The 10,546-nt window shown below is 33.4% G+C and overlaps 2 protein-coding genes across 2 annotated transcripts in view; one reads left to right on the top strand and one right to left on the bottom strand.

Moving 5' to 3' along the window:
* LOC104726074 (cell division protein FtsZ homolog 1, chloroplastic-like) overlaps positions 1-1,601 on the top strand; it is a 2,403-nt gene extending 802 nt beyond the window's left edge. The window contains exons 2-6 of the mRNA XM_010444848.2: positions 84-183; positions 280-509; positions 600-767; positions 881-1,114; positions 1,207-1,601. Coding sequence (XP_010443150.1) covers positions 84-183; positions 280-509; positions 600-767; positions 881-1,114; positions 1,207-1,476 — 1,002 coding nt within the window. The 3' untranslated portion in view covers positions 1,477-1,601. The remainder of the gene's footprint in view (positions 1-83; positions 184-279; positions 510-599; positions 768-880; positions 1,115-1,206) is intronic.
* LOC104726073 (serine/threonine-protein phosphatase PP-X isozyme 2-like) lies at positions 2,410-4,800 on the bottom strand. The gene is made up of 8 exons (XM_010444847.2): positions 4,438-4,800; positions 3,863-4,015; positions 3,690-3,752; positions 3,541-3,626; positions 3,370-3,445; positions 3,015-3,283; positions 2,851-2,929; positions 2,410-2,773 (listed from the first exon to the last, which is right to left on the bottom strand). The coding sequence occupies exons 1-8, from the start codon at positions 4,576-4,578 to the stop codon at positions 2,723-2,725; spliced, it is 918 nt and encodes a 305-aa protein (XP_010443149.1). The 5' UTR covers positions 4,579-4,800; the 3' UTR covers positions 2,410-2,722.

The raw sequence follows: 10,546 nt of genomic DNA, 5'->3' as shown, positions 1-10,546 counted from the left end.
TTTTTTTTTTTTTTTTTTTAGCTTCGATTTTGATATGAGAATTTCTCATTTGGGTTTAATTGATTTCGTCTGTGTTCCTCCAGAGTGTTGATTTCTATGCGATAAACACGGACTCTCAAGCTCTGATACAGTCTTCTGCTGAGAACCCACTTCAAATTGGAGAGCTTTTAACTCGTGGCCTTGGTTAGTAGAGTTATACTTATTTGTAAAGGTGTTGTGTGAGTTTTGGCACTCAAAAAGCAATAAACTTGCGTCTCTGTTACTTGATTTTTTTTATAGGTACTGGTGGAAACCCGCTACTCGGGGAACAAGCTGCAGAAGAATCAAAAGATGCAATTGCCAATGCTCTTAAAGGATCAGACCTTGTTTTCATAACTGCTGGTATGGGTGGTGGAACAGGGTCCGGTGCTGCACCTGTGGTAGCTCAGATTTCCAAGGATGCTGGTTATTTGACTGTTGGTGTTGTTACCTATCCGTTTAGCTTCGAAGGACGTAAAAGATCTTTGCAGGTAATGTGTGTTGACAATATTTCTTGTTGAATTGTGGCAAGTCTTTAAGTGTTTTTATGGATCCATGTATAATTCGGTTTTATTCTCTAGGCACTGGAAGCTATCGAAAAGCTGCAAAAGAATGTCGATACCCTTATTGTGATTCCAAATGATCGTCTGCTAGATATTGCTGATGAACAGACGCCACTTCAGGACGCTTTCCTTCTTGCAGATGATGTTTTACGCCAAGGAGTTCAAGGCATCTCAGATATTATAACTGTGAGTCGGTGTATTTTTTATAAAGCGTAACAAGTTGGTTGGTTGATGAATGCTCATTGATTGATCCTCAAAGAAAGAACCTGAGGAAACAGTATCTATTATTCTTTTTTTAGATACCTGGACTGGTCAATGTAGATTTTGCGGATGTGAAGGCAGTTATGAAAGATTCTGGAACTGCTATGCTCGGGGTAGGTGTTTCTTCCAGCAAGAACCGAGCAGAAGAAGCAGCTGAACAAGCGACTTTGGCTCCATTGATCGGATCATCAATACAGTCTGCTACTGGTGTCGTCTACAACATCACTGGTGGAAAAGATTTAACTTTGCTAGAAGTAAACAGAGTATCAGAGGTGCGGTAACTTTGTGTTGGTTTACTCGGCTTTGCTGGTATATACCGTAATATAAGGCACAGTCTTCTCATGTTTTGAGGGTTTTTTTGCAGGTTGTGACGAGTTTGGCAGACCCATCAGCCAACATCATATTTGGAGCGGTTGTGGATGATCGCTACACCGGAGAGATTCATGTAACAATAATCGCCACAGGCTTCTCACAATCATTCCAGAAGACACTCCTGGCTGATCCAAGAGCAGCTAAACTCCTCGACAAAATGGGATCATCAGGTCAACAAGAGAACAAGGGGATGTCTCACCAGAAGCAGTCTCCAGCAACTATCTCCACCAAATCATCTTCTCCTCGTAGACTTTTCTTCTAGTATTCTTCTTGTCATTTCGTTTTAAGCATAAAAAAATGTAACATCTTCATGCTCAAATATCAGATTACATTTGATTTTTATCCAAAATGTCTCTAAATCAAATCTAACACTTACGAGTTCCATCATTATGTCAACTTATGACTACCAAATCACTCTCTTATTGGGTAGGGCCGTAGGGGAAATGAAACCAAGAGAAGTGAGAAAGTTAGTTTGTGGTTACAGATGATCACTATATTTGTAAGCAAAATAAATTATTTTTCAAGTTATTTACTGTAAAACCAAAGGTCTGATCCTTTTAGTTGGTTCAGTAACCGTGAACTGTTTTTTGGGGAGGTGTTTGCTTTGGAAATTTATGAAAAAAATGACACATTAACCAGTTTTTCACACATTTGCAGTTGTGACACAGAAATATACGTGCTGATGCATATCTTCCACAGATGCCTTTCTTTTCTTACTCACTTCTAAAGGGTCTGAACAACCTCTTGATAAACCAAAAAGCATCAGGTTTCCAATGTGTAAGCGACGGGCTATGCTTACTTACCGTTACCGCATTATTGAAACCGCAATGAAGCTTGAGAAGAAGCACAAAAGAGTATCTTTGATAATATGCACACACCATATTGATATATGTTTTTAGATGTTCTTGAACCTTGGGACAAATTGTAAAGGATCTTCTGAGGACTCATGATCCCCATTCCGTGGATTTTTTTTTTTGATAATATTCTACACACACCATAACTAAAGTACCAATGAATGATTGGTTCTAACTTCTAACTATAGTTTGGACAAATGAGAGATGATAGCAAAGTCTCTCCAACAACATATATATGCATATCAATCTCACAGAGAATATATAAAAATAGACTTTGATGTTTCAAGATTACGATTATATACATAAACTTAAATATTAGGTTTTAGTTTACCATAGCCAAATCAAAACAAAACTTTGTTTATCCAATCAGTAAGGTTTCAGATGATCCATGGAGGCTCTTCTTTCATAAGATTTTCCTTTTTCTTTCTGTAAAAGTAGCATTACACACAATAGAGAAAGAAACAAGAAGCTTTTAAATACACAAAGATTCTATTCAAACGGACCCTTTCAAAAGAATGTGTACAGATCTCTTTGGCGCAACACATAGATTGTAGATTCTCTGCACCAGATGATTTTGGGAAGTTTTCTTGCTCTTCAATGGAGAAGAAAGAACCAAATTCTAAGTTCCAGTTTCTGTTTTCACTGTTGTGCGTCTCACAGGAAATAATCAGGTGCAGGTTTCTTGGACGGAGCTCCTCTAGATTCCTGTATCCATAGTCATATTATGTCAGAAAAAATCAAACAGCAATTTGAACATAAAATTAGATAGGTGAGGCTCTTACTTGTGGGGCTGCATCGAAGACACGAAACTCCTTATTCAGATTCTCATCGAGCTCTAGAATTGCAGCTACATTACCGCATCTATAGCACATTCAGAAATAACATGAACATTCAAAGGCGAAGGAAACAAAGATCATATGTGTGAGGTTCTGAGTTATCTAATTACCTATAACAGTAATTTGGGGCAGACCAAACAGTGACTATCTGACTATTGAACATCCATTTGTAACCTTCCATAACTAGCTGATGAGCTCGGCAAATATAATCAATGTTGTTTGTGTGGTTAAAAGACGTGACAACACTCCCACCAAAAAGGAATCCGGCACCCCGTGGACTCAACCCCCAGCCATCTACAATATCTTCTGGATCAGACCATAAAAGATCACACATGGCACCATCATGTGGTACTTCTTGCTTTCGATCAATAGCCCTGATCTACCAAACGAAATGTATGAACGGACTAGTCAGTTATATCCTTATAGCTAAAACTTTCTAATTATATCAGCAATTTCTTTCTCAACCTGGTCTAGAGTCATAATAGCTGGAGAGAGACCTCCATGAACACAAAATATCTTGTTCTCGACAAGAGCTGAAAGACTTCGACACATAAAAGATAGAAAGTTTCCGTTACATTAAACCCAAATAACATCTACTCGGAGCTCCAAAAACAAAAGCTGAAAAGGAGTGTGTACCTCAAGTAGTCAAAGATATCTGTGCAGTATCTCCAGACATTTACGGATCCATATTTACGCAGGCACTCATCATAAAATCCATATACCTACTAAAATAGTCTGAATATACACACACGCATAAAAGATTTCAAATAATAGACTGAACTCACCTGCGTAATCTGCCGGCTCTCGTGGTTCCCTCTAATGAGAGTTATACGGTCAGGATATCTAACCTGAGAATAAAAATAGTAACTAACTTACGGAATTATTGTAGAACCCATTGGGGAGCATATATTTGAGCATACCAAAGTAAAACACTGTTGAGGTATTTATTATTAATTACCTTGAGAGCTAGAAGAAGTAGAAATGTCTCAACTGAATAAAAACCTCGGTCAACAAAATCTCCAAGAAACAAATAATTCGTCTTAGGGCAATCACCCCCGACTTTGAAAAGCTCTTTCATGTCATAGAATTGCCCATGAATGTCTCCACATATCTAATCCACATCAAAACAAAACAAAATCTAAGGATGAATCAACTAGCAAGACAATGAACATGGAATCTTCAAACGTGTTAAGATAGACAACAAAGAGAGTTTCATCGACTCCATTCAAAGAAACCATTGTAGCTGAGTCTTTTCAGTTATCAAATGTATTTCGAATCCCTAAAACATAGGAACCAAAAAATTTCAGTAACTAATATAAGTAAACCATAACATATCTAAATTCTGAATCCAAAACTAAACTAAAACTGTTCTGAGCTACAATTATGCCCAAGGCCCCAATTTCAAATTTTCGTCGGATTCCTCAACTCACAAGCCTTTGACTTTAATGGGTTCTCAGCAAAACTCAATCTTCAAACACAAGTATGGATAAATTCTGAAACTTGAATCTAGAAAACAAACAAAAGAAAACTTACAGTGACAGGAGCATCAACTCTTTGAACATTGCTCTCTTCAACGAGAATCTCCATAGCTTTAAGACAAAGAGCCTTCACTTCTGATTCCTTCAAAGGTTCACAGCGTTTAAGCTGCTCTATCTGCTGGTCTAAGTCTGACATTTTCTCTGTTCCTTTTTTTTTACTTCTTCCACCTTCCTTCACAAACAACTACTGAAAAAAAAAACCCTAAATTTCGATAATCAGACGTAAAATGAAGAAACCCTCGTCAAAATTTTATACAGAAAGAGAAGAAGAAGAAGAAAAATCGTGTTCTTCGTCTTCCCCAGGAGAGGCTTTGCTCCTCTCCGAAGGGGTGTTTTCTTCCTCCAAACTCTCTCTCCTTCGCTCTGTTTTTATATTTTGTTTTTGAATCCGATCCTTCTCTTTCCATGATATTCCAAATTTGCCGCGGATACTTTTCAGATTACTTTCTTAACACCAATCCCTTAATTTGGGCCAGATTCTTTAAAGATTGGACCATTGGCCCATTATAACAAAGTAATTAGACTTAATTTTGATTAGAATCGGATGTTTGGAACTTTGGATTATGGTAGCGACCCAACTTAACTTCGAAGATGAGCGTGTGTAATAAAACAATTTTTTTTGGTAAACGTTTTCCGTATATATCTATCACCGAGTGACCAAAACATTGTAGCACCCAACTAACTTCAAAGATGAGCGTGTTATTTTGGTAGGATTTTTGCTTAATGTCACTACGGGTGAAACCACGAAGCCAAAGTCTAAGTCCAAAATGGCCTAATTAGGTTATGTTAAATTAAATAGTGTGTGTGTTACGATAATACAAAAAGTCAGTTTTGTGATAGAAAATAAAAACGGTACTTACATGTATAAAAATAAAAATAAACAAGTTAAAACAAAACAATGGTGGTAAATCTGATTATTTATGTTTTTAACAATTGGAGAAAGAAAGTAAACTATAGGTCAAAGTCAATGTAAAGAAAGCAAAAAGAGTAAAGGGAATGTTGCGGATCGAAGAAAAGACTCTTTGCTTTTTGACCTAACTAAATTTGTTTTTATTTTTTTTTAAATTGCATTGGAAAACCACAGTTTTTCTTAAAGTTTGGTGAGCATTTAATTTTCAGTTGAAGAGTATTTTCTGCGTGTGTTAAACTTCGAATTAATCAACGTCTGCAACCTTCAAAAACTCATAATTGTAATGAAACAATTGAACAATCTCGTTTTGACCAGACACTAAAAGTAGATGCTGCGATCGATCGAAACCTTTAAAACATGATCTTAGATAACATATAGTACGTTTTAACTCCTTAGCCGATATGTTAGTCTTGAAAGCCTCGTCCTCTCAAGACTCAAGAGGGAGACCAAAAAGAAAAATACTAGTACTATTATACTTAATGGGAAGACTAATTTTAACTGAATTTTAAAGTTGAACGAGAGGTAAGTAATCTAATCTCTTCTCGCCCTTAGCTAGCCAACCGTTAATCGTTTTGTTGTCCAATAACGAGCAAGAGTCAATACAAATAATTTTTCCAAATAATAACAAGCCGACACAGAGACTATTATATAGATAATAGATTGATGCTCTTTTAGCATTTGAAACATTATTATTTACTAATCATCAAACCTTGATGTCAAATAGAATAGTTTAATTTTCTGTGAGATGGTTTTATTATATGTGGATTGTTTAATTTTGGATACTCACTTGCTACAACAATATATATGTTGGATCATCTTGATCACTTTCTTTCTAAACTAATATTTGAACTATATATTCAAAATATTTATATGATTTTAGTTTCTTGAAATTTTATTTTTTTAAAATTCTCAAAATGAAAAATTCAATATGTCGGTTCTTAGGTTAGTCTAGTTTGAAAGTTAAACATCATGCAAATCCAATTACAAAGACTAAAATAATTGAAGAGCATTATATTGGGGCCTAGTGTTACGCGTAGCGCGAGGATCACGGTAACTATATGTGGAAAGACTCAAAAGCTAATTAATAAAATAGACTTTCCTGGTCTTCTGGTTATTAATCCAGTTCACTTTCCACGTTAGGGACATCATCTGAGTAACTGACAAACCACAAACAAAACTGACTTATGACTATTTTAAGATGATTTAATCCATTTTCTTTAACTGTTATTTGACAAGTAGTTTCATGCACATAGCGTGTTATACGTGAACATCTAATTTATTAAATAGAGTTTTATACGTTATATATCCAAATTCTGTAAGAGACGTATGATTTTTTCATGTATCATGCTATTTTTTAATGTAAATATCTTATATTACGGAGTGAATTTATGTTTTCGTCATGGCAATTTAATATTGTTTTTTTTATAAAGAGCAGTTTAATTTTGTTGTAGTTAGTTCAAACTTGCAAACAAAAAGTATTAGTATTTCAGTTGGTGGTTGTGGCAGAATTAGGTATACACGAGAAACCATGGTTTCATCTGAGACTAAGAGTTACTCCTATTAACGATAAATTAACGGTAAAAATCGTTACATGAGTACCTTATCTAAGTTTACGTGCCTATTATTGCCTAGTGAATATGTTGAGTATTTCTTTAACTTCAGTTGATTGGTCTATATGCGATTAATTAATTACTTAAGTTCAAAATCATCTGGTTGCATCCATGTCTCGAATCGATCTCATTTGAGCTAGCTGTATTAATTAAAGATATCCTAAATTATTTTTAAAATTGGTCTGATGATACATAATACTACTTTGTAGTGAAATTTTAAACATATGTATCTTTAACACCTTTCATTAATGATTAAATCTCTAAATAGGTAATTATGATACTAATCAGTTACAATAAATAAATGTTAGTATATTGGTAGAGGAAATTAATCATGTATGAATATTAAATTCGTGACCAACTCGTATAATTGTGACACTCTCGTTACTTGAAAGTTTGTAGTCATTGATAAGTCCAAATTCCAGTTAAGTAATATACCACATATCATTAGTCAATAATCTCCTCTCTCTTCTCATTGCTCTTTGTAGCTCATTTTATAACTGCTAGAAAGAAAGATGAGTTTTTTTTTGGGATTTAAATGTTAAGATTTTATTACTTATAGTTTTAGTTAGAACTACAAAGTTATCTACTCTATACGAAAGTTTGAATCTAGGACAGATTAGAATTTATATCGGAAAAGAAATACAATAAAAATAAAGATAGAGTTTGTTAATTAATTAGTTATCTTGAGATAAGAATACAAAAACAAATGTAGCAAAAAGATAAAGATAATAAGAAGGGTATGAAAACGTATAGCAACAACAAAAGAAGAGGTTAAAACATCAAAAAAATAAATGGAATATATGGATTTAGTGACACAAGAATGACAAGAGCGAAAATATATATATTTTTTTCAACAATGTTACGTCTCAATGGAATATAAATTTGAAAAAGAATATAATCTTCGGCTTAGTTAAAAAAAAAATAATATAGTAACCCTCCTAAATCTAATGTTTGTGATTTAATAATATTTCTAAATTTGGTGGTTCTAAATCAGAATTACACAAAGAAAAATGCATTAGTCAGATAAGAGAAGTATAGAAACAGTAGGGCTTTCATTTCACGACTCTTGTGGCATGCTAGTGAAAATTTGGTTGTTGGCTTAATATAAGATATATTGGACCCACTTGTATCTTTCATTCTTGTTATACCTTTTGCTAATTATTCTTTTTATATATATACTTTATCTAACATTAGTGTTACCAATGGAATTCATGCAATACCTATATCCATATATGTGTACACCAACAATCACTTTACTCAAGTGACACTTTACCCATTTTTAAGATCCATTAATTATAGTTCAATTCAATGACTAAAGAACCCTCCAAATATTAATTAATGATTCTAAATTAAGGCATTTTCAGATTTGTATGTTCATCCCTGTAATCCTGATGTCATGTACTAATTGGTTTAATATTGGCAGCCAAAATTATGTATGGGTATTCAGAAGATTGAGTACAAATACAGCTTAGCTATTTTCATGTTCTATGTACAAAAATAATGTTTGTATATATATAGTGAGAAGGAAATATCAAACCCCCAAAGGTGCAATACCATGCAAAAGAAATCAAAATCAACATTATAGTGTAAGAGAATATAATTGGGATGAAAAATTATGTTTGGTGGAAAACAAGAAATTATTATAACATCTAGTTTTAGGATAGGGATGATGGAAATGTAGAGAAATGGATAGAGCTGAAAAAGAAAAAAACCGGCAACATGATGAAGAAACTAGTCTCCTTTTGGTATGTTGTTGCTTCCACTCTCTCTGTTCCATTGGATTCCATGAATTTTCGCCGTCAATCTCGTGCCTTACCCACTCTTATTCCTATATATTACATTTACTAGCTCATGCATATATATTTTTTCTAAAAGTGAGATTTAAGCCAGTTGATGTGTCCAGTTTCGTGTTTGGTTGGGGTTGGCATATATCGACAAGTGTTCTTAAATTTGCTCGTTTTTTTTTTATTTAATTAAAATTTAATTGTACGTTACCTCTCTAGAGGAAATTAATTGGATCACCTGAGCTTACGTACGTTCCATCGATTAAATTATTTAAATATACATTGCCTTTAAATACATATAAATTGACCGTTTCATTTTACAAAACCAAGTGTCGTCGTAATTTTAATGACATCGTCTTCGTCTAACCACATTTTGGTGCTAGTCGTAAAGATTACCTGGCAATCTCGTTAGGACCAATACTTGGGATATATAAATGATACGATATTGGATAAAAAAAGCAATGGATGAAGAATGTTTGAAACATGCATGAATCTAACTAAGATCGTATCATAGCTTTAGGTACTCCTGATGTTCCCTCGGGTGGTATCACATGGAAACACATTCATTTTCCTTTTGATTTTTCTCATCATCAATTTCTAAAGCCAACCAATAAGTTCTTACTCTTAAATAAGACTCATGAAACAACCCTAATTAACCTTGTATAATTATGGTCCTCTTAATTACTAATCTCATAACCAACATATTTTTTTTGTATTGTTTTATCATCATTCATCATATTCAGTTCAAAATTTTAACATATTACAACAAAACGATATATTAAGGAACTACCATCCACTTAGATATGATTGACGAGTCAACAAACAACACGTTGAAATTAATCAAAATTTTGCATTCACACAATCTACCGAATGTCACATTAAAATTTGAATCCAGCCAGGTCATGATGCCACAAAAAAAAAATCAAATATATTTCTACAACTGAAAAACACAATAATCATCTGGTATATATTATACATACAGTATATATATCCAATAAATATCTCAATCAATATAAACAAACTAAATACCACAGCATAAAACGACATTTAAAAATATAAATAAATATGTATATAAAGAACTTCCTTCTATATATGACCGAAAATATATTACCATGAAAAACACCACATTCTTCTAATCTCAAAAATAGTTATACGTATATGTTGTCTATGACCAGAATATTGTTGCGCTTTAATTTATATATTATGTACTTTTTGTAGATGTGTGTGAACAAATGCTATTTTGATACCAAAAAAAATAACAATTTTCGAACAAAAAGAGTTTATGTTTAGATATTTTCATTTTAAATCACAACCGCAAAAATACTTGACAGAAAAATATCACATTAGATATTTAAAATTATACGTGTATACATCATATATTGATTATTGTGTGTCCATCATACATATGTAACCACCATATATTGTTCTACTCTTTACTCCAATTAGCCCTACACAAAATGTGGTTGACAAAAATATATAACCTATAGTGCACAAAATGACAAACTATGTATATAGTATATCATGTGACACAAGTACACCACATTATTATATTTTGTTTTTGGGGAAACAAACATAATGATGCGTTGTTTTTGCATGAATAATCAGTACATACACAATATGTATACGCAATGGCACATTTAATAATATGTTTCCCCATTCAACTTAATGCATACATTTATCATTTCCTCTTTTCTATAAATACGTGTAGTCTCTTCGAGCTTGTCTCATTCACAAAAAGAAGGTGTAGAGAAAGATAACGAGAGATCGAGGAGAGAAGAGATCCACAGAGAGAGAGAGAGA

This window comes from Camelina sativa, chromosome 11, assembly GCF_000633955.1.
Source record: "Camelina sativa cultivar DH55 chromosome 11, Cs, whole genome shotgun sequence".
NCBI classification, from domain to species: Eukaryota; Viridiplantae; Streptophyta; class Magnoliopsida; order Brassicales; family Brassicaceae; genus Camelina; species Camelina sativa.
The sequence above is the reverse complement of the archived record's forward strand: the minus strand, read 5'-3'. Positions and strand labels throughout refer to the sequence as shown.

Excerpts from the sequence above, each read along its gene's own strand:
- LOC104726073 (XM_010444847.2), bottom strand. The coding sequence starts at position 4,578 with ATGTCAGACTTAGACCAGCAGATAGAGCAGCTTAAACGCTGTGAACCT. Across the intron at positions 4,016-4,437 it reads GAGTTGATGCTCCTGTCACT|ATATGTGGAGACATTCATGG; the intron begins GTAAGTTTTCTT and ends GATGTGGATTAG. Across the intron at positions 3,753-3,862 it reads TACTTCTTCTAGCTCTCAAG|GTTAGATATCCTGACCGTAT; the intron begins GTAATTAATAAT and ends TTTTATTCTCAG.